Source organism: Electrona antarctica (genome assembly GCF_951216825.1).
Source record: "Electrona antarctica genome assembly, contig: scaffold_191, whole genome shotgun sequence".
NCBI classification, from domain to species: Eukaryota; Metazoa; Chordata; class Actinopteri; order Myctophiformes; family Myctophidae; genus Electrona; species Electrona antarctica.
Window position 1 is genome coordinate 124257 of NW_027638770.1, and position 25123 is coordinate 149379.

Below are 25123 nucleotides of genomic sequence, written 5' to 3' on the forward strand. Positions count from 1 at the left end.
CAGGAGCAGACTGGTGCTGCTCAGGCACTGGGACTAGGAGCAGCACCAGGAGCAGACTGGTGCTGCTCAGGCACTGGGACTAGGAGCAGCACCAGGAGCAGACTGGTGCTGCTCAGGCACTGGGACGGGGAGCAGCACCAGGAGCAGACTGGTGCTGCTCAGGCACTGGGACTAGGAGCAGCACCAGGGGCAGACTGGTGCTGCTCAGGCACTGGGACGGGGAGCAGCACCAGGAGCAGACTGGTGCTGCTCAGGCACTGGGACGGGGAGCAGCACCAGGAGCAGACTGGTGCTGCTCAGACACTGGGACTAGGAGCAGACAATAAAGGGGGGCGAGACAATAAAAGCACATCATCTATAGCCTTGTTTTCCTGTGTCTGTCCTGTCCAAAAACACACCTGTGTGAACTGAGCTCTAATCAGACAGAGAGACAGACAGTACCAGTCATTGGAGTGGTTACGCACAGCTCAAAAACTACAGCAGTGATCAGACAGACAGAGACAGACAGACAGACAGACGCACCCAGCAGGTCTCCAGACAGGTTGACCGGTAGGATGATGGACACAGAGGTGACCGTGATGAGCACCAGCAGGACGATCAGATGGCGCTGGAAGGACAGGTAGTAGATCGCATCAATGCCACATTTCTCTTTCAGCTTCTCCTCGCTGCGGCAGAACACACACACACACACACACACACGCACACACGCACGCACAAACACACACACACACACACACGTCACAGGGAATCATTATACACAAGTCCAGATTGCGTGCACTCCAAAATCACTGGCATAGGGTTAGAGATAATCTTTCTTGAAAGAAAGAAAGAAAGAAAGATAGACAATTAAGTCCCCTCGTATCTGTATGCAATTGTCATCCTGCACATAATTCTGCTTTCATTTAACCCATTTTGGGCGGGAACTATTGAAAAATAGCAGATCTACAAGCTTGTAGGTCTGCTATTTTTGAAAAATCGAACGACCGACATAGAAACATAGCTTTTTCAGAAAACTGTCAGGACGTAGAAGACATTTTTAGAATCTGATCTCAGGTCAAAATGGGTTAAACTGTGAACTCTGACTGTGGAGTCTGGGAGATGCAGTACGTGGGCTATTGCTCCGAGTCTAATGGTCATAAGATGTTCTGATGAGAAAGAAAATGTTGTATCAAACCATGTGACTTCAATTGGAAATGCATTGGGGCTTACATGCAACATTGTTGTATGCTAGATGTATAGGTGTGAGTGAAGCCTATGGCATGGCTGCTAACACTGCGAGTCAACAGTCCGTGTTGACAGACTATTTGGCTAATGACTGCAAGTCCTGTGAGAATGAAAACACACCACAACAGTCACAGACAACTAAGATAAGATCTGGTCTGTTCAGATGTACTTACTCCATTCTGATGATGTAAGGCAGCCAGGAGCAGAAGCCCTGCACACAAACAGAGACATGTTAACAACAGATGGTCACTCCAACAACCACAACTATAGAGATAATGGTTTTAAGACATCATTCATTCTATCCGAGTTCAGCTCAGTGGTCTTGTGGTTAGAGTGTCCGCCCTGAGACTGGGAGGTCGGGGTTCGATTCCCAGGTCGGGTCATACAGAAGACTGTCAAAATGGGAGCCAGTTGCTCCCAGCTTGGCACTCAGCATCAAGGGTTGGATCGGGGTTTTCTAAACTGTATTTATGGATACCGGAGAACTACATTGTTTCGGTACTTTGGTGTTTAAACTTTTAGCATTCCTACTTTCTCTAGTGTTAACTCTAAACAACTATCCTCTCTCTCTCTCAATTCAATGCAATTCACCCTTTGTCAGCCTTCTGATTGGTCACTGACTGACCAACCAGCAGGCTCTTTCTGCCTTGTTGTCCCGCCCCCTGGTTCCGCCTTGTTTATGTTGAATTTGACAAACATGACCTGCCCTGCAGTCACCGTGCTGCGCCTGTGATGCTCCTTCTCACTGACACCAAGTTTAAAATAAGAACTGAATGCACAGAATATCAATAGGAAGCAACTGAAGAACACCTTATTTCAATGGTAGTGGATGGAGAGAGAGGATTTTTGTCCAACCACGAAACGGCAACCAATGGGTGCGAAGGGGGGCAGAACCAGGGGCGGGACTTGACAAAAGGGTGAATTTAACCCATTTAGGCCCGACGTCGAAATTAAAAAAATGTAATAATATATATATTCAAAGATTTGAGGCACATTTTCACGGTTTTTCAAAAATAGCAGATCTACAAGCTCATAGCGCGCCACTCGGTGGCGCGCTATGAGCTTGTAGATCTGCTATTTTTCAACAGCTAAAGCATAACATAATGCTTGAAACACCAAAAGGGGTTCCCGCCTAGAATGGGTTAAATGAAGGTGAAGTAAAACATAAATGCACTAAATCGCGGCGAGTTGGTAAACTGGCGACTTCTCCGGATACCGTATTTATAGAGCAGACATTTTTGAATAGTAGAAGTAACTATGAATCAGGCTTAAGTGATAAATTGCTATGACACATTATAATGATGTAAAACGGCATCTTGTGACTAAAAACCATGTTCCTCCATCACTTCTCAGAAACACAAGGCCATCAGGAAGTGGTTTTATGGTTTTCTAAGAGAGACGTTCTCTGTCACAGTTTATTCATAACGATCAGAGTGATTGTGATCAGTTCTGCTGTTCTTACAAGTTTAATGTGGACACATGCATGGATTAAAGATGAATAACATCTCACAAATGACTGGAAAGATGTTCCTACAGTAGACAGGAAGACTAGCACCATGTGTCCAAGGGCCGATTCATACTCCTATTTTAGAGCCGAATAAAAGTCGGTTCGGCGCTGTATAGCCTACAATGTGACGTCATTTGAGGTTCGGGGGGGGGGGGGGGGGGGGGTACCGTCCTAAAGTCGTCTCTTCGGTGCTACTGAAAATTTCTGACGAGCCAAAATCATTTCGGCACTACAGCGGTAAAATAGGAGCATGAATCGGCCCTAACACAGTATGTAAAGTAAGAATGTTTTGGTAGCCCTACAGCTAAATGTTAGGATGTTTTGGTAGCCATACAGCTAAATGTTAGGATGTTTTGGTAGCCATACAGCTAAATGTTAGGATGTTTTGGTAGCCATACATCTAAATGTTAGGATGTTTTGGTAGCCATACAGCTAAATGTTAGGATGTTTTGGTAGCCATACGGCTAAATGTTAGGATGTTTTGGTAGCCATACAGCTAAATGTTAGGATGTTTTGGTAGCCATACGGCTAAATGTTAGGATGTTTTGGTAGCCATACAGCTAAATGTTAGGATGTTTTGGTAGCCATACAGCTAAATGTTAGGATGTTTTGGTAGCCATACAGCTAAATGTTAGGATGTTTTGGTAGCCATACAGTGGAGTCCCATTCCTTTTTGCCGGGCTGACATGTGTAGGTACCTATCAATGTCAGTCAGCCCAAAAAATACCTCTGGTAGCCACACCTCTGTTGGGTGGGGTTTAGCCTTAAGGGGTGTGTTTTTTTCACCCACTGTGTAATATAATAAATGGACAGTAGGTGGCAGTAGGACAGAGGCCACAGCAACTATACATTCCAGCTAAGTAATTTGCACTGCAGTTTTAGGGATTGTCATTGCTGCTGTCAAGGAGTGAAACAATATACCCATACTCAACCTTTTAATTTTAATTTACCGTAGTATCTCATATATATATATATATATATATAGATATATATATATAGTTGTGGAAATGTAGATCTGCTGTTTTCAAAAGATTGAAAACTTCTGTACATGTTTTGTGTCAGGGACCCCCATCTGAACATGTGTTGTGTCAGTGTCAGGGACCCCCATCTGAACAAGTGTTGTGTCAGGGACCCACATCTGAACATGTTTTGTGTCAGGGACCCCCATCTGAACATGTGTTGTGTCAGGGACCCCCATCTGAACATGTGTTGTGTCAGTGTCAGGGACCCCCATCTGAACATGTGTTGTGTCAGTGTCAGGGACCCCCATCTGAACATGTGTTGTGTCAGTGCCAGGGACCTCCATCTGAACATGTGTTGTGTCAGTGTCAGGGACCCCCATCTGAACATGTTTTGTGCCAGGGACCCCCATCTGAACATGTGTTGTGTCAGGGACCCCCATCTGAACATGTGTTGTGTCAGGGACCCCCATCTGAACATGTGTTGTGCCAGGGACCCCCATCTGAACATGTGTTGTGTCAGGGACCCCCATCTGAACATGTGTTGTGTCAGGGACCCCCATCTGAACATGTGTTGTGTCAGTGTCAGGGACCCCCATCTGAACAAGTGTTGTGTCAGGGACCCACATCTGAACATGTTTTGATTGAAAACTTTAAATGATACATTATGCATAAAGTGTATTTTCTACTTTTTTTTTTCAAACTGCCAAAAAAGTGTCTAATACTGTCACAATCACATAAATAAATATACATACTAAATGAATGTCCCATTTTAGAAAAATGTTATGCGAAAAACCTTCTCAAGATTGGTAGTTAAGACCTTTGTCTACAAATACATCCATTTGAGTGAGGAGATGGAACTGGTTATTCTGCTTTTAGCACTATGGCCAGGGGCCAGGCACAGGACACATTAATGCATGGGGCTTGCTATTGTCTTAATACACACAGGTAAACGACAGGGGGAGGGGAAGCACTTTAATGTCATGGAACTGAATGGCTCTGCATGCTTTGTGTGTGTATTTGATGTCAAAAAGTGTGTCTGTAGATTGCTGGTACTCAGACTGTCCACATGCAAAGTCAAACGTCCAAATAAAGGCCCATATGCTAAATTACGGTAGTTAAGCAAACCCATTACAGAGAAAGAATGTGAATGCATGTGCAAATGTGAATGAATGCATGCATTTTCAGAGGACATCACTAAGCATGTCCTGCTGTATCAGAGTGTGAGGAGAGCAATCCACAACAGAGAGAGACAAAGCAGTCTACAGCAGGGCCATTAGCGGGGCGGGTGGGGGAGGGGGAGTAGCAGCGTTGTTTCCTTTTTGAAAATCATCTCGAGGGCCGCATTGGACCTCTCACTGGGCCGCATGCGGCCCACGGATGATGTGGTTTATGAAGTTTATTGATCGGATACGCATCCTTCCCTTAGTCCCCAAACCCCATCTCTCTCTCTCTCTCTCAATTCAATTTCTGTATTTATTTATTGTCTACCCTTTTAATAGAAGCGCAGGGAACAGAGCTGATCTACAAGCCTACACATGTAGCATCAGCGACGCGTTGTGGGCTTGTGGAGACAGAGACGCGCGGTGCAAAGAAGCATTGAAGCAACACAATTATTAAAGTTTCTTAAACGTAATTTTCAATTATTTGTATTGATGCTTGTTTGTGCTTGAAATGTACTGTACTGTACTCTGGGCAAACCCGTTCACACGTGTGCTTTTATTTGTTATAGTCAGTAGTTAGTAGTAAGAGTAACCCAGTGCAACACTGCCCTGGGTAAATACAGAATAGATATATTATTATATCTATTGTTATTATTATTATTATACAGTATAATGTTAAGTTCATGAAGTTTGATTGATTGATTGAATAGTTTATTGAACATAAATGTAGCTAGATTATGAGCTTGTAGATTTGCTATTTTCAAAAGATTTGTATACATTTGAAAACTTGAAATGGGACATTCTTAAGTACAATTTGATACCAATAATTTTGTACTTTTACTCAAGTAAATGTTGAATACCGGACTGTTACTTGTAACAGTATGTATTTCAATGTATTTCTATATTGCAGTATTGATACTTTTACTCAAGTACAAAATGTGATACTTTTTCCACCACTCCACTGCATATTGCAAGCTATACTCAGTGCAGCTCTGCTCATCATGGCTTGAAGCCACCTGGTGGTTGAATGGCCACTCCACATATTAAAATAAACCTGTGGGTGTGGCTGAGAATCTGGGGGTGGGTCTGTGGGTGTGTCTATCAGAGGTACCTCTGGGTTCTGATAAATGTCCTTTTGAGACTGAGGCAAAAAGGAATGGGACTCCACTGTACATCTAAATGTTAGGATGTTTTGGTAGCCATACAGCTAAATGTTAGGATGTTTTGGTAGCCATACGGCTAACACAGTATGTAAAGTTAGGATGTTTTGGTAGCCATACAGCTAAATGTTAAGGATGTTTTGGTAGCCCTACAGCTAAATGTTAGGATGTTTTGGTAGCCATACAGCTAAATGTTAGGATGTTTTGGTAGCCATACATCTAAATGTTAGGATGTTTTGGTAGCCATACAGCTAAATGTTAAGATGTTTTGGTAGCCATAGAGCTAAATGTTAAGATGTTTTGGTAGCCATAGAGCTAAATGTTAAGATGTTTTGGTAGCCATACAGCTACATGTTAGGATGTTTTGGTAGCCATACAGCTAAATGTTAGGATGTTTTGGTAGCCATACAGCTAAATGTTAGCATGTTTTGGTAGCCATACAGCTAAATGTTAAGGATGTTTTGGTAGCCATACAGCTAAATGTTAAGGATGTTTTGGTAGCCCTACAGCTAAATGTTAGGATGTTTTGGTAGCCATACAGCTAAATGTTAGGATGTTTTGGTAGCCCTACAGCTAAATGTTAGGATGTTTTGGTAGCCATACAGCTAAATGTTAGGATGTTTTGGTAGCCATACGGCTAAATGTTAGGATGTTTTGGTAGCCCTACAGCTAAATGTTAGGATGTTTTTGGTAGCCCTACAGCTAAATGTTAGGATGTTTTGGTAGCCATACAGCTAAATGTTAGGATGTTTTGGTAGCCATACAGCTAAATGTTAGGATGTTTTGGTAGCCATACAGCTAAATGTTAGGATGTTTTGGTAGCCATACAGCTAAATGTTAGACTAAAATCTTATGATATTTAGTCGACTAAAACTAGACTAACACTAAGACATTCCAGGTGACTAAAACTAAATGAAAACTATTCAAGAGACTAACGACTAAAACCAAAATCTGCTGCCAAACACCACACTGGTTACCAGCTCGTTCTCCTGGTCCTCAGAGTACGACACGTAGGACGACATGCGTCCGTAGCGGCGGTGCGACGTCTCGTCGAACCTGGAGCAGAAAAACAAACCACACGACATGTGAATAAAACTCCTCCATGAACCATGTGAAGCCTAGCATCCCTATCCCTGTGAATAAAACTCCTCCATGAACCATGTGAAGCCTATAGTAAGAGAAATCTATGAAAATCTGGGAACTAAATCGTTACCAAGAAATTTCTTCACCAATGTGTTTCTAAAGGTGTCTAATAACATGTACTAAAAGTTTGAAATTCAACTCCCGTGGGAAAATTGAGTTATTAGCATAATATGTGACCATACCCATAACATCCTATATAAAAAGGCAAAAAAGTCCAAATTTCATCATTCTTTAAGTAGCATGTGACATATGAAACTAGGGTGTTTTCCTCCTTGGGAGGAAAACGGCCACACAAACGTGATGAGGTCAGCACATTTGGTCAACTGGATATGGCCTAATTTAGCCCAAGGAGTGTTTTTTGTGCAAAACTAATGCTTGGAATGGATTCAGAATCATGAAATCACCCTAGTTTCATATGTCACATGCTACTTAAAGAATGATGAAATTTGGACTTTTTTGCCTTATATAGGATGTTATGGGTATGGTCACATATTATGCTAATTACTCAATTTTCCCACGGGAGTTGAATTTCAAACTTTTGGTACATGTTATTAGACACCTTTAGAAACACATTGGTGAAGAAATTTCTTGGTAACGATTTAGTTCCCAGATTGGTCAAATACCTGATAAAATGCCCTTACTATTAATTGTTTTGTTTATATCAAATACAATTACAATTTTGTCATTTAGCACAGGGGTTCTCAACCTGTGGGTTGATACCCCTGGGGGGGGGGGGGGGGGGGGGGGGGGGTCGCCAAATGATTTTGAGGGGTCCCCACATTATTTTCAACCAAATTAAAAGTGTACGGCCGTATGCCTTCAGTAGGTCAATGAGAACCAAATGAAAAGTGTACGGCCGTATGCCTTCAGTAGTTCAATGAGAACCAAATGAAAAGTGTACGGCCGTATGCCTTCAGTAGGTCAATGAGAACCAAATGAAAAGTGTACGGCCGTATGCCTTCAGTAGTTCAATGAGAACCAAATGAAGTGTACGGCCGTATGCCTTCAGTAGGTCAATGAGAACCAAATGAAAAGTGTACGGCCGTATGCCTTCAGTAGGTCAATGAGAACCAAATGAAAAGTGTACGGCCGTATGCCTTCAGTAGGTCAATGTGAACCAAATGAAAAGTGTACGGCCGTATGCCTTCAGTAGTTCAATGAGAACCAAATGAAGTGTACGGCCGTATGCCTTCAGTAGGTCAATGAGAACCAAATGAAAAGTGTACGGCCGTATGCCTTCAGTAGGTCAATGAGAACCAAATGAAAAGTGTACGGCCGTATGCCTTCAGTAGGTCAATGAGAACCAAATGAAAAGTGTACGGCCGTATGCCTTCAGTAGGTCAATGAGAACCAAATGAAAAGTGTACGGCCGTATGCCTTCAGTAGGTCAATGAGAACCAAATGAAAAGTGTACGGCCGTATGCCTTCAGTAGGTCAATGAGAACCAAATGAAAAGTGTACGGCCGTATGCCTTCAGTAGTTCAATGAGAACCAAATGAAAAGTGTACGGCCGTATGCCTTCAGTAGGTCAATGAGAACCAAATGAAAAGTGTACGGCCGTATGCCTTCAGTAGGTCAATGAGAACCAAATGAAAAGTGTACAGCCGTATGCCTTCAGTAGGTCAATGAGAACCAAATGAAAAGTGTACAGCCGTATGCCTTCAGTAGGTCAATGAGAACCAAATGAAAAGTGTACGGCCGTATGCCTTCAGTAGTTCAATGAGAACCAAATGAAAAGTGTACAGCCGTATGCCTTCAGTAGGTCAATGAGAACCAAATGAAAAGTGGACGGCCGTATGCCTTCAGTAGTTCAATGAGAACCAAATGACGTCATGAGAACTTTTGGCAGTTCCTTTCCAACGTTCATTTTGTCTGTTCTCGAACCCCCATAAGGTTTTCTGACGGTTCAAATACGTCTGATGGACACACAGAAAAGGTAACATTATTTCACATTGACCTCCATCTTGAGTAGGTGTGTGACATAACTGACCCTTCGTTGTCCGAGACGAGCGCCAGCCGCCCGTAGTCCCACATCTTCTTCCTGATGACCGTGAAGAGGGTCAGCAGCACCTGTGATTGACACAGCACACACGACCAATAGCATGTCACGTTACTGGGTGGTGGGTGGTGACCAGTCAGTCAAGGAGCCGGCTCACGCAAGTGTGCGATGCTTTTGCAATTGCAATTCATTAGCGTCGCTCATTGCCCATACATTAGCGCTAAGTGGCAAGAATAATGACTGGCGTGAATTAGAAGGTTTCTCGTGCTCTATAAGAGCTGATGAGATGTCCATCCTTTTCAAAGCAACAATTAAAGAGGCGTACTGTAGATAGAAGAGGCCTTTTGCTCAGTCAGGAATGTGTGCGAGCCGCCTGAGCACATGTGAGTAGTGGAGCAGGAATAGAGCCCCCTGAGCACATGTTAGTAGTGGAGCAGGAATAGAGCCCCTGAGCACATGTGAGTAGTGGAGCAGGAATAGAGCTCCCTGAGCACATGTTAGTAGTGGAGCAGGAATAGAGCCCCCTGAGAACATGTGAGTAGTGGAGCAGGAATAGAGCCTCCTGAGCACATGTTAGTAGTGGAGCAGGAATAGAGCCCCTGAGCACATGTTAGTAGTGGAGCAGGAATAGAGCCTCTGAGCACATGTTAGTAGTGGAGCAGGAATAGAGCCTCCTGAGAACATGTGAGTAGTGGAGCAGGAATAGAGCTCCCTGAGCACATGTTAGTAGTGGAGCAGGAATAGAGCTCCCTGAGCACATGTGAGTAGTGGAGCAGGAATAGAGCCTCCTGAGCACATGTTAGTAGTGGAGCAGGAATAGAGCCCTCTGAGCACATGTTAGTAGTGGAGCAGGAATAGAGCCCCCTGAGCACATGTTAGTAGTGGAGCAGGAATAGAGCCCTCTGAGCACATGTTAGTAGTGGAGCAGGAATAGAGCCCTCTGAGCACATGTTAGTAGTGGAGCAGGAATAGAGCCCCCTGAGCACATGTTAGTAGTGGAGCAGGAATAGAGCCCTCTGAGCACATGTTAGTAGTGGAGCAGGAATAGAGCCCCCTGAGCACATGTGAGTAGTGGAGCAGGAATAGAGCCCCCTGAGCACATGTGAGTAGTGGAGCAGGAATAGAGCCTCCTGAGCACATGTTAGTAGTGGAGCAGGAATAGAGCCCCCTGAGCACATGTTAGTAGTGGAGCAGGAATAGAGCTCCCTGAGCACATGTTAGTAGTGGAGCAGGAATAGAGCCTCCTGAGCACATGTTAGTAGTGGAGCAGGAATAGAGCCCTCTGAGCACATGTTAGTAGTGGAGCAGGAATAGAGCCCTCTGAGCACATGTGAGTAGTGGAGCAGGAATAGAGCCCTCTGAGCACATGTTAGTAGTGGAGCAGGAATAGAGCCCTCTGAGCACATGTGAGTAGTGGAGCAGGAATAGAGCCCTCTGAGCACATGTGAGTAGTGGAGCAGGAATAGAGCTCCCTGAGCACATGTTAGTAGTGGAGCAGGAATAGAGCTCCCTGAGCACATGTTAGTAGTGGAGCAGGAATAGAGCTCCCTGAGCACATGTTAGTAGTGGAGCAGGAATAGAGCCCTCTGAGCACATGTGAGTAGTGGAGCAGGAATAGAGCTCCCTGAGCACATGTTAGTAGTGGAGCAGGAATAGAGCCCTCTGAGCACATGTTAGTAGTGGAGCAGGAATAGAGCCCTCTGAGCACATGTTAGTAGTGGAGCAGGAATAGAGCCTCCTGAGCACATGTTAGTAGTGGAGCAGGAATAGAGCTCCCTGAGCACATGTTAGTAGTGGAGCAGGAATAGAGCTCCCTGAGCACATGTTAGTAGTGGAGCAGGAATAGAGCCTCCTGAGCACATGTTAGTAGTGGAGCAGGAATAGAGCTCCCTGAGCACATGTTAGTAGTGGAGCAGGAATAGAGCCTCCTGAGCACATGTTAGTAGTGGAGCAGGAATAGAGCTCCCTGAGCACATGTTAGTAGTGGAGCAGGAATAGAGCCTCCTGAGCACATGTTAGTAGTGGAGCAGGAATAGAGCTCCCTGAGCACATGTTAGTAGTGGAGCAGGAATAGAGCTCCCTGAGCACATGTTAGTAGTGGAGCAGGAATAGAGCCTCCTGAGCACATGTTAGTAGTGGAGCAGGAATAGAGCTCCCTGAGCACATGTTAGTAGTGGAGCAGGAATAGAGCTCCCTGAGCACATGTTAGTAGTGGAGCAGGAATAGAGCCTCCTGAGCACATGTTAGTAGTGGAGCAGGAATAGAGCTCCCTGAGCACATGTTAGTAGTGGAGCAGGAATAGAGCCTCCTGAGCACATGTTAGTAGTGGAGCAGGAATAGAGCTCCCTGAGCACATGTTAGTAGTGGAGCAGGAATAGAGCTCCCTGAGCACATGTTAGTAGTGGAGCAGGAATAGAGCTCCCTGAGCACATGTGAGTAGTGGAGCAGGAATAGAGCTCCCTGAGCACATGTTAGTAGTGGAGCAGGAATAGAGCTCCCTGAGCACATGTTAGTAGTGGAGCAGGAATAGAGCCTCCTGAGCACATGTTAGTAGTGGAGCAGGAATAGAGCTCCCTGAGCACATGTTAGTAGTGGAGCAGGAATAGAACCCCCTGAGCACATGTTAGTAGTGGAGCAGGAATAGAGCCCTCTGAGCACATGTTAGTAGTGGAGCAGGAATAGAGCCCTCTGAGCACATGTTAGTAGTGGAGCAGGAATAGAGCCCCCTGAGCACATGTTAGTAGTGGAGCAGGAATAGAGCCTCCTGAGCACATGTTAGTAGTGGAGCAGGAATAGAGCCCTCTGAGCACATGTTAGTAGTGGAGCAGGAATAGAGCTCCCTGAGCACATGTTAGTAGTGGAGCAGGAATAGAGCTCCCTGAGCACATGTTAGTAGTGGAGCAGGAATAGAGCCCTCTGAGCACATGTTAGTAGTGGAGCAGGAATAGAGCCCTCTGAGCACATGTTAGTAGTGGAGCAGGAATAGAACCCCCTGAGCACATGTTAGTAGTGGAGCAGGAATAGAACCCCCTGAGCACATGTTAGTAGTGGAGCAGGAATAGAGCTCCCTGAGCACATGTTAGTAGTGGAGCAGGAATAGAGCCCTCTGAGCACATGTTAGTAGTGGAGCAGGAATAGAGCCTCCTGAGCACATGTGAGTAGTGGAGCAGGAATAGAGCTCCCTGAGCACATGTTAGTAGTGGAGCAGGAATAGAGCTCCCTGAGCACATGTTAGTAGTGGAGCAGGAATAGAGCCCCCTGAGCACATGTGAGTAGTGGAGCAGGAATAGAGCCCCCTGAGCACATGTTAGTAGTGGAGCAGGAATAGAGCCCTCTGAGCACATGTTAGTAGTGGAGCAGGAATAGAGCTCCCTGAGCACATGTTAGTAGTGGAGCAGGAATAGAGCCCCCTGAGCACATGTGAGTAGTGGAGCAGGAATAGAGCTCCCTGAGCACATGTTAGTAGTGGAGCAGGAATAGAGCCCTCTGAGCACATGTTAGTAGTGGAGCAGGAATAGAGCCCCCTGAGCACATGTTAGTAGTGGAGCAGGAATAGAGCCCTCTGAGCACATGTGAGTAGTGGAGCAGGAATAGAGCCCTCTGAGCACATGTTAGTAGTGGAGCAGGAATAGAGCCTCCTGAGCACATGTTAGTAGTGGAGCAGGAATAGAGCCCCCTGAGCACATGTTAGTAGTGGAGCAGGAATAGAGCCCCCTGAGCACATGTGAGTAGTGGAGCAGGAATAGAAAACCCAGCATCTCGTTCCACTGTCCACTAGGAATAGGGCTGTGCCGATGAGACATTTTGCTCGATATTATCGATATATAATTAATTGCCGTTATGGCTGATAACCGATATAGATATGATCTAATTCTGTGTTAAAGGTATATTCAGTGATTTGACTTAATTCAAATATTCACTTTTTTTCTGGATAATCCTCCCTACTATAGAGTGTGCTGACCATATAAGGAGTTCCTCCCTGTCCCCAGTGAGCCCCTGGGGTCAAAAAACCCTAGTTTCGGTTTGGGCTTTGGGTGGCAAAGCCTTCATCCAATCAGGATGAGAGGGGCCTTCCTCCAATCATGATCGAGTGGGGCGGGCATTGGTGCGCGTGCTGTTGGTCTGTTGTACTTCCCCCACTGTAGAGCGTGTGTATGTGCACATCTCGTTACCGGGTGGACCTTTTTTTTTTTCCAAATCACCCAAATCACTGAATGCTCCTTTAACCCATTTTGGCCTGACTTCAAAATTTAAAACAAATTATTCTAAATCCTCCAGTCTTCTGAAATAAATATTTTCACGATTTTTCAAAAATAGCAGACCTACAAGCTCGTAGCGCGCCACCGAGTGGCGCGCTATGAGCTTGTAGATCTGCTATTTTTCAATAGCTAAATTATAACAATGTTTAAAACACCCGCCCAAAATGGGTTAAGACAATTAAATAATTTTGGCCATTCTGAAAAAAGGCTCATTAAGAATGAATGAACTGAAATGATATGAATCTATATTCCAAAACTAGGGACGCACTCATGTAGCCTCATATCCCAACATAAACACCTGAATGTAGTATTTTTATTTAAAAATGGTCCAACTTGTTGACTCTTTAGAAAGCTTCCCCCGAAAACACTGATATAATTTGCAGCCTTCGTCATAACAAAAGGGTTTTTCAGGCTATTTTTTTTATTGAATTTTTTGCAACATAATTATAAAATAATCTGCTAAAACCGATATATTATTTTACCTGTACCGGTTACCGATATATCGGTTTAAGGCCAATATCGACCGATACTGATGTGTTTGCCGATCACTAAATGCAAGTATTGAAGGTTTAAATGTCTGAAAACACACATTTTAAGTAACATGAATCCACCACAAGGCCACACAATGATAATGCTGTCAAACACGTCTATGAAATGTATTGAAAAAGATGAATCTGCAACAATCTATACAGAATGTATAGAGGGTGGGGTTCCTGCTTCATCTCTCTCTCTCTCTCTCAACTAAGGGGGTCCCTGGCTTGAAAAACCTTGGAAGACCCCCTGCCCGACGTGAACGACGACCCAACGAACCAGGAAGACGGTGAAGTCCAGCAGCAGGACGATGGGGACCCCACCGAAGCTGACCCCCTTCAGCACGGTGCTCTGAGCCGAGCTGAAGCAGCTGCTGTTGTCTGCCGGGGTGGTCCCGTTGGGGTCCTGGGACCCCCACCACATGGATGACATCACTGCACTCTGTAGAGACAACAGGAGAAGATACCGTAGTTATTATAACCATGATGTTGTCTCCACTTCATTTTGATCCAGCACCCAGCCTATAGGTATTGATGTGCGTGTCCTGTTTGACTGTTTGTTCAGTCTCCTCTACTACTGTAGAGGAGATGTTGTCTCCAACAAGCCTCCAGCTTTTCACCAGAGGAGAAAAACTGAAATTATGTATATTTTATCCAAAATGAGTTAATAGCACATGACTCTTCACATACTAGAGCATGTCTCAAATACATGTCAGAGCTGAAATCGACATGTAAATATGAAATAAATGCTTAAACATGTAGCTAGGTGTAATGTTAGAGTCCACAGAAGACATGTAAATATGAAATAAATGCTTAAACATGTAGCTAGGTGTAATGTTAGAGTCCACAGAAGACATGTAAATATGAAATAAATGCTTAAACATGTAGCTAGGTGTAATTTTAGAGACCACAGAAGTGAACCTTTCAAGGCTGTTTTCTCAACTCCCTGTTTTCTGTAAGACATTACTCTATAGAGCGTCGCAGTCCCGCCCCCTCGAGAGACCCGGAAAAGAATTCCCGTTCATTTTCCTCATAGACTTTTAAAAATATATTTATTTAAAGACGTTTACGCCGCGGACAAAGACAACTGGAGTCGTGACACATCATGACAATAAACACAATGTTTTGGGCCAAACAAAACATTAGAAAGAAGAAGAAAAAGGCAGGTTACACACTTTGTTTTGTTTTTCATCTTACAATGAGATTATAAATACTTTAGCTATTGAAAAATAGCAGATCTACAAGTTCACAGCACGGCACCGACTGCCGCGTTACGAGCTTGTAGATCTGATATTTTTGAATAATTGTGAAAATGTGGCGCAAATCTTTGAGTATATTCCTTCAGAGCGAATGTTTTTAACTCAAATCTTTGCTTCTGGGAGGGGGGTCCCTGGAACATATTTTCAGATGGGGGTCGGCGGCCGAATACAGATAATTCTGGGGGTCCTTGACATGAAAATGGTTGGGCACCACTGACATAGAAACATAGGGTTTTTCAGAAAACTGTCAGGAATTTATAAGACATTTTTTTAGAATCGTCCTCAGGCTAATGATCCACATGATCACAGTGTCCTCTGTTCAATTCCAGACATACACACACTACTCTCTAAATGTACCAGTTGTGCTTCTCAAAGTGAGATTCGGGGACCCCCAGGGGTCCTTGAGGAGGGGGTTCCAGCCAGGGGATCCCAAGCAAAATGAGGAACGGTTAAACACATAACATAAGACCCATTTTATTTTTTGACTATTTAAATTGAAAATGGACTATAATCTATCTAGTATCTAGGCTACCGCTATAACAACACGCTGTTTTGTCAAAAGATGTTGACAAATATATTAAAATGGGGGTCCCTCCCTGGCACAAATTAATTTAAATATATTAAAATGGGGGTCCCTCCCTGGCACAAATTAATTTAAATATATTAAAATGGGGGTCCCTCCCTGGCACAAATTAATTTAAATATATTAAAATGGGGGTCCCTCCCTGGCACAAATTAATTTAAATATATTAAAATGGGGGTCCCTCCCTGGCACAAATTAATTTAAATATATTCTGGCTCCAAAACTATATAGAATGACCCTCACTAAAAACGCCGGGGCAACGCTCCACACGTCCCAGACTCTTCTCCCTTCTCTAAAACGCCGGGGCAACGCTCCACATGTCCCAGACTCTTCTCCCTTCTGGCTCCAAAACTATATAGAATGACCCTCACTAAAAACGCCGGGGCAACGCTCCACACATCCCAGACTCTTCTCCCTTCTCTAAAACGCCGGGGCAACGCTCCACATGTCCCAGACTCTTCTCCCTTCTCTAAAACGCCGGGGCAACGCTCCACATGTCCCAGACTCTTCTCCCTTCTGGCTCCAAAACGCCGGGGCAACGCTCCACATGTCCCAGACTCTTCTCCCTTCTGGCTCCAGGGCAACGCTCCACATGTCCCAGACTCTTCTCCCTTCTGGCTCCAAAACGCCGGGGCAACGCTCCACATGTCCCAGACTCTTCTCCCTTCTCTAAAACACTCTGGACAACACTCCACACGTCCCAGACTCTTCTCCCTTCTCTAAAACAGCCGGGGCAACGCTCCACATGTCCCAGACTCTTCTCCCTTCTGGCTCCAAAACTATATAGAATGCACTTCCCATTACAATCAGAGACTTACTCGCAATCTTCCGCCGTAGTCTGAAAACCCACATTTTCAGACTCCATCATGGCCCGTAGCACTTTCCCTAGCCCCTTAGGTAGCACTTTATGTAGACTTAGATAGCATTTTATACAGACTTTTGGCATGTGATGTAGACAGCACTAGAATTGCATTCTATGTAGTCATAGCACTTTATAGTATATATGCATATAATAGTATAGTAGGGGTGGGCGATATGGACAAAAGTATTATCACAATATTTTTTCAAGCCGTATCCCGATAAACGATATTATCACGATATTTTTTCGCGCGTTTTTGAGGGGCGCTAGCCCCTCCTATATACGGGTTTAATGTTTGTTTTTAATTCAATGTTTGTTTTAAAAACGCCATTGACAATGAAGAGAAATTAATGTTTGTTTTGTCCCTAACACAAACATTAAATCCCATTAACAATAAAGATAATTTAATGTTTGTTTTGACACAGTTTGTTTTACATCATCATTACATCACATCATAGCAATCAGAGTGCCCCTCACTTCACACAGGTGTGATTTACAGTACAATGTAACAAAAAACTAAAATAAATACCATTTAGTAGACCCTCCAGAAAAACGCGGGCAAAAATATTATTATTATTTAATATTGATTATGCGATGGAATATGCAGGGTTTTATGTGAATTTATGCAGCAAAATATGATATATAATATAATCACTTTTGAAAAAGTGATTAACCTACACCCTATGGTATTGGTTCTCAAAGTGGGGTCCAGCAGTTCCAAGAGGTCCCCAGCTAAATTTATGAATATCATAAATATCTATTTAACCACTTTAATCATACACATTGGCTACTTGAAAATAGCCGATCTACAAGCTCACACACAAAATATTTTTTCAGATTGGGGTCCACAGTCAAATACATATTAATTTAGGGGTCCTTGATTGAGTGAGCAGAGCCATGCAAAACGTCTGCCTTTCATGATTTTCAAGGCAAAAAAAGCAAAGCTTTGTCAACACTCTGCCTTAATTTACTGCTCTTCAAGGCAAAAGGAATACCTCATGTCGTTCCTTAGATAAGTGAAACTCCGGTTTATGTTGTGGTTTTACTCTCTCTATTAGGGATTTAAAATGTTATGCTTGCAAGTGTTGATCCCATCTGCTTCCATGGAATACTATAACGTTTTGCTGAGTTGGTTTGCTGGATACGTTTTTGAACGTGGCGACTCAGTTTACAAGGAGTAGGCTATCATCAATGGACGCACGTTGCATAAAGTAGGATTCACTTTAAATTGTCATTATGAAAGTTTCTTGAGTTTTGGCAGAGCTACATTATTGACTGAGCAAGGGAGGAGAAGACTGACGGAGTGTACAGCGCAAGTCAGCACACACACACACACACACACACACACACACACACACACACACACACACACACACACACACACAGCGTGTGTTTTTGCAAACTATGAAGTGGCTGTCGGCGAAACCGTAGGAGTTTGAAAATATTTCAAAATAATGTTCGTCCTTGTCCCTTACGGACGGAGAATCCGAAATAGTTCCATACCACTGCTGTACAGTTCTTTTTGGGAACTAGCCCTTCCTCAACCTCCACTCGCTCGACATCTGAGTATAATTGCCTGTCCATTTCTTTCGTCTTTCTTTACACATTATTCTGTGCGCCATGTGCGGAGCGCAGTGAGTGTAGACAAACTCCTGCAGTGCTTCCCTCTCTGCTCAGAAGAAAGGGGCGGGGACTTTGGGAGTGCTCAGAACCCACCCGATCTATAAGCAAACAATGCCTTGCATTGCGGTGCAGTAGCGAAGCGTTGTTAGCTTGTAGATTTGTTATTTTTGGTGAACGAAACCGTCGTACTGCAGAAGTATAAATTACACATCATAGAACGTACATGCACTGCATCTGATGGAGTGAATTTATCGTGATGGAAACGATAACTCTAAAAAGCCGTATCGTGGAGACATTGTATCGTCCCGACGATATTTATCACCATATCGAACACCCCTATAGTATAGTATATATATATATATATATGTATAGTTATATGTATAGTTCCATTATAGATATTCCACTGTTACGTTCTTAGCTTACGCATGTTTCATGAATACTACTTTTTATGTATGTGATGTATTGCCATGCTTTTTTGTTCTTGCTTAATGTAAGTCGCTCTGGATTATAAAGAGCGTCTGCTAAATGCCTGAATTGTAAATTGTAACTTTAATCACAATTTAGTTTGACTCGTTATTTCACAACATTGATCACAGCAGTGTTGTTTGTCAGTCAGACAGACAGACAGACAGACAGACAGACAGACAGACAGACAGAGACAGTACGAGTAAAGAAAGAACAGTTTGACTTTGAACAGCTCGTTCAAACCTAGTCCTGGTCAGAGACTGGCTAACAGCTGGTTCAACCCTAGTCCTGGTCAGAGACTGGCTAACATCTGGTTCAACCCTAGTCCTGGTCAGAGACTGGCTAACAGCTGGTTCAACCCTAGTCCTGGTCAGAGACTGGCTAACATCTGGTTCAACCCTAGTCCTGGTCAGAGACTGGCTAACAGCTGGTTCAACCCTAGTCCTGGTCAGAGACTGGCTAACAGCTGGTTCAACCCTAGTCCTGGTCAGAGACTGGCTAACAGCTGGTTCAACCCTAGTCCTGGTCAGAGACTTGCTAACAGCTGGTTCAACCCTAGTCCTGGTCAGAGACTCGCTAACAGCTGGTTCAACCCTAGCCCTGGTCAGAGACTGGCTAACAGCTGGTTCAACCCTAGCCCTGGTCAGAGACTGGCTAACAGCTGGTTCAACCCTAGTCCTGGTCAGAGACTCGCTAACAGCTGGTTCAACCCTAGTCCTGGTCAGAGACTCGCTAACAGCTGGTTCAACCCTAGTCCTGGTCAGAGACTCGCTCGAGTTTATATATTATACTCCCATTTAGACCTAAGCTCGATTCTACAAAATGTCTTCTAAATCATGACACATGACACATCTGAAAAACCTCTGTTTCTATGTCAGGGATGCTCAAACGTTTTTCATGTCAGGGACCCCCAGAATTATCTGTATTTGGCCGCGGACCCCCATCTGATAATATGTTGTTCCATGGACCCCGCCCCCCCCCCCCCCAAGAAGCAAAGATTTGAGTTGAAAACGTTCGCTCTGAAAGAATATATAGTCAAAGATTTGCGCCACATTTTCACGATTTTTCAAAAATAGCAGACCTACAAGCTCATAGCGCGGCACTCTGTGGCACACTATGATCTGCTATTTTTCAATAGCTTTTTCATGTGAAGGACCCCAAATTGAGACCAATTAGCCCGCAGACCCCCATTTGAAAAGATATGCCAGGATATGCCCCATAAGAGAATATTTTTTTACAGCACTAGCAGTGATTCTCAACCCGTTTAATTTCAAGGACCCCCCAGTTTGACATGCATTAGTCTACGGACCCACCATTTAATGGCATTGCTATCTCTGGGAACCCAATTTATATTGTAAAATCAATGTTAATTTAACTCTGAGAGTGTACATTTTGTACACATTTGTGTACACATTGTGTACACTCTCAGAGTTACACACGCATGGGGTCCATTTGTTTCCAAACTATCATTTAGCTGGGGGACCCCCCTGGAACTCCCTCAAGGACCCCTGGGGGTCCACCGGACCGCTCTAAGGTTCAAACGAGTCCCTCCATGATATGAAAACACACAGCATGCATGGTCACAAGTCTCCACCATACAGTGCCCCACCTTGGATGGAATAGGATTAACTTCGCTTCAGGAGTCATGCATGTCAATGTACTCACTGACTGACTGACACACAACAACCCTCTGGGTACTGACTTACTGCTGAGCTGAAGACATAATAACCAACACGGACAAATACTGTGTTCATTTGGACATCAAAATGCTACTTTATAGTCGTCTTATTTGATCTTTTGAAAATTACACACACCCTTTAGTTTTAGTCCTATTTTTTTTTGCATCCATGCAATGTTTTTTAGTTATAGTCGACTATCACAAGTATTTTTAGTCTTAATCAACACAACGTAAAGTATTATTTTATGTATATATCGCTCACTTGCATAATTATGAAAGTACCCAAGATAAAGTCTTGTCATAACTTCCTATGGAAGTGAAAAGCTGTCGCTTCACTATAACAGCTGTTTGCTACTTCTGACAGATAATAAACCTTAGTCACATGGCCACACCCAGGGCTTATATCAGATATTACTAATCATTACTAATGTAGCTATCATTGCACGCTATCGTTAATTAAACAGATTAGTGTATCACCGTGTGAAATAATAACAACTACAGGGAGAGTAAATAACAGCTAACCCTAACGCTAGTGTAAAGCTATGCATGCATGACATAATTTAGGCTAGTTGTAACTATACCACTGTTACCAGATCTATAGAACATGTGGAAGGTTACCTGCGGTGTTGTGTAGAAAGCGGTGTCACTTATAGATCCTCAGATGTTGATGATGTTGAGGTAACAGCATGTCAACACACTGCTGTGGGAGCTGAGTGTGTGTGTGCGTGTGGCGTGTGCGTGTAGGACTGTTTACTGCTTTCACTGGCTTCCTCCTCCTCTCTTCATATCCGCGTATGCGCGCGCACACACACACACACACACACTCACACACGCACACACGCACACACACACTCCTCCTCCTGCGCTCTGTCCACGCAGCGTGGCGCGCGTCATGTGCGCACAGGCGCATACAAACACACACACGTCACGCACGCACACACACGCACGCACACACACACACGCACACACAGACAGACACTGCGCTCTGCATGCGCAGTGTGGCGCGCGTAGACACACACAGGCTTTAGACAAAACGAAAGAGTAAATATTATTTATATCGATACATCTTTCCAAAACTTGTGCTGTTTGGCTTCAGTAATAATAAGAAAAAATAGGTATACATAATTATTTTTGAATATTATTATTATTAGCTCAATGTAATATGTACATAATAAATCCAAATGTTGTGATTCCAAACCCTCTTTCATTGTATGAATTTGATGGAAATGTCCGAGACAGCAAAGGATGAGGGCTAATTAATGGACAAACCGGACTGGGCGCACGGGTGACTGTTTCATGTAATCAATTCCCAACAGATCTCCAAACCTGTTGTTTTGGGGAGCGCTGGTTTCAGTCCATTCAACCTCCTCTTGTGACTTGGCTAGTGAGGTGCACCCTAGGAGACATTTATACTTCAAAGCCCAACAGTGTTGCGCACAGAGAACAGCTGATATACAAGCTCACATCGCATCGCAGATGCGACTGTTGTGAGCGTAGAGGTCTGCGTGCGCGACACCATCGCGGGACGAAGCATCAATTATACTTGATGGGCTGCAGGTGCGCGTGCAGCCGTGCACAAACAGCCACTGCTGCCGTGATCATGAGCGCACCTCCCGTTCTTATGACAGCGACTGGAGGTGTGGTTTTGAGGACAACTGTTTTGAATTGCTATTATTGTTCAAACACAACAGAAACCAAGGATTATATATTTCAAGGGCGAGAGATCACAATACAAATCCTAATCATTCTTCCTCCACACTGGGAGAAAAACAGCATCTGAAAGTTTGATGGGGCATTTTTTACACGTGAGTGCAGTTAGAACTTTTCCATTGCATCTTATGAGAGGTGGTGTTCTTCTGCTGCCTTTGTGCGCGGCGCGCGCATGCTGTTTCTTATCAGTGTGACGTCGTCTGATAAGGCGTCTGTTACAAAAAAAATTGTTCAAAAATATTTTCCAAAAAATGTAATAATGAATGAATGAATGAATGAATGAATGAATACATTTACATGCTTAACTAATGTTCAGGATAAAATAGCATTTAGTCTCTCAGGAGGGCTGTCCATGCATGGGCAGTTCAGAAAGCCGTCTTCCGGTGACATCATCGATAGCATATAAGGGCATATAAGTTAATCATGTTTTTACTGTTTTAGCAACACAACTCAACTCTTTTCAGCCATAATATATATTTTTACACAGAAACAAACTACACACACCCCTCCCTGGAAAGTGGTATGTCCCAATGACCACACCCACCCACCCTATATAAGGAGCTCTGTGGTCATGTGATCCTCACACCAGGAAGTGGATGGTCATAATAATGGCAACTTGGCAAGTATGTGTTTGTTTGCCTGGTAGCCTATATGGAAGTGGTTCCCAACCTTTTCATGTCAAGGACCACATTGACACTAACTAGCTCCAAGGACCCCCACATTGACACTAACTAGCTCCAAGGACCCCCACATTGACACTAACTAGCTCCAAGGACCCCCACATTGACACTAACTAGCTCCAAGGACCCCCACATTGACACTAACTAGCTCCAAGGACCCCCACATTGACACTAACTAGCTCCAAGGACCCCCACATTGACACTAACTAGCTCCAAGGACCCCCACATTGACATTAACTAGCTCCGTGGACCCCCACAATGACACTAACTAGCTCCGCGGACCCCCACATTGACACTAACTAGCTCCGCGGACCCCCATTTGAAAGAGATATGCCGGGGACCCCCATGAGAGAAGATTTTTACGGCTCTAGCAGTGATTCTCAACCAGTTTAATTTCAAGGACCCCCAGTTTGACATGCATTAGTCTACGGACCCCCCGTTTAATGGCATTTATATCTCTGACTGGGACCTGAGATTTATATTGTTAAATCAATGTTAATGTAACTCTGAGAGTGCCCTCATTTCTACACTCAAGAGTTACAGACCCATTTCTTTTCCCTTTTTACCTCCATTATGATGAATTCCTGTTCTGTTCTTTGTCTATATAGAAGTGTCTATTTGTACGTCTCTAAATGTTGATGAATGAATTGAACATGGTGGACCCTATTGTAAACAAGTGTAATGCTTAATTGGGTCGTCCACTCACAGTGAACAGCCTTTGTATTGAGTTTGTGCTTGAAATGTACTGTCTGCAAACTTAATAAATATTTCAATCAATCAATCAAAACGGTCTATTTGGTTCCATTTGTACACTCAGAGTTACAGACCCATAACGGTCTATTTGGTTCCATTCGTACAATCTCAGAGTTACAGACCCATAAGGGTCCATTTGGTTTCAAACTATCAGTTAGCTGGGGACCCCCTGGAACTCCCTCAAGGACCCCTGGGGGTCCCCGGACCCCACTTTGGGAACCACTGCTATATGTTATTGATGGATAAATGGTGTTTGTTTCAACCAATCAATTGTGTCTGTGTTGTTTGTAAAATGAAATGAATATTAAAATGCATCTAACTGGGTCAAGGGCATAAGGCGTAAATAAATACCAAATCTGATTCACAACACAACTAGTATGGAAGCCATGTGTGCTGTGATAAAAAGATAATGAAGATCTGTGGAAAAGGTGAATGATAAATATATTTAATCGTATAAATGAGTAGTATATAAACATCAGATAATGAGTAGGCCTACCTGTATGTAAACATATAATGATCATCATAATTGAACAGGTGAGGCTATAATGGTAAAGTGGGAAAGGCAGTTTCTGTATTTTCCACAAATTGCAAAAAAAAATAAAGGATTTGCATAATCGTCATAACATTTACATGTTGAAAAATGTTTGTATATTTCCAAACATTTTCAAAAAATAGTGGAAATAGCAGATCTTTTGAGATCTTTAGAATTATTTCTACTATTGACGATTTTTCTTTTCCTCTTTTTGTTTCTTTAGTTCATGTAAAGTTTAAAGTTGTACATAATTGTCATATCTGCCCAGTGCACCTTTTTGATTACGAAGCCCAAAATGTCAAACAGAAATGTATTTTTCAACGACAAACTTAAATCGCAATTATTCGAGCGACACTTAATCGTCCAGTAAAATGTCACGATTGTTAAATGTCATATAATTGTGACAGCCCTATAGGTGGTACCAGTAGGCCTACCAGCAGCGGTGAAGGATGTGACAGCTCTATAGGTGGTACCAGTAGGCCTACCAGCAGCGGTGAAGGATGTGACAGACAGCTCTATAGGTGGTACCAGTAGGCCTACCAGCAGCGGTGAAGGATGTGACAGACAGCTCTATAGGTGGTACCAGTAGGCCTACCAGCAGCGGTGAAGGATGTGACAGACAGCTCTATAGGTGGTACCAGTAGGCCTACCAGCAGCGGTGAAGGATGTGACAGACAGCCCTATAGGTGGTACCAGTAGGCCTACCAGCAGCGGTGAAGGATGTGACAGACAGCTCTATAGGTGGTACCAGTAGGCCTACCAGCAGCGGTGAAGGATGTGACAGACAGCTCTATAGGTGGTACCAGTAGGCCTACCAGCAGCGGTGAAGGATGTGACAGACAGCTCTATAGGTGGTACCAGTAGGCCTACCAGCAGCGGTGAAGGATGTGACAGACAGCTCTATAGGTGGTACCAGTAGGCCTACCAGCAGCGGTGAAGGATGTGACAGACAGCCCTATAGGTGGTACCAGTAGGCCTACCAGCAGCGGTGAAGGATGTGACAGACAGCCCTATAGGTGGTACCAGTAGGCCTACCA

At 43.8% G+C, this 25123-nt stretch overlaps 1 protein-coding gene across 2 annotated transcripts in view; it reads right to left on the reverse strand.

The window, feature by feature from the left end:
* tmem63a (transmembrane protein 63A) overlaps positions 1 to 21278 on the reverse strand; it is a 120652-nt gene extending 99374 nt beyond the window's left edge. The window contains exons 1-6 of one of the 2 annotated variants that reach the window (XM_079530626.1): positions 21030 to 21278; positions 14225 to 14379; positions 9147 to 9226; positions 6991 to 7069; positions 1398 to 1435; positions 523 to 665 (exon numbers count right to left, since the gene is read on the reverse strand). In XM_079530626.1, coding sequence (XP_079386752.1) covers positions 523 to 665; positions 1398 to 1435; positions 6991 to 7069; positions 9147 to 9226; positions 14225 to 14377 — 493 coding nt within the window. In that variant the 5' untranslated portion in view covers positions 14378 to 14379; positions 21030 to 21278. Of the gene's footprint in view, positions 1 to 522; positions 666 to 1397; positions 1436 to 6990; positions 7070 to 9146; positions 9227 to 14224; positions 14387 to 21029 lie in introns of both variants that reach the window. The other variant, XM_079530625.1, reaches the window with a different exon arrangement.
* Positions 21279 to 25123: the final 3845 nt, after the last annotated feature.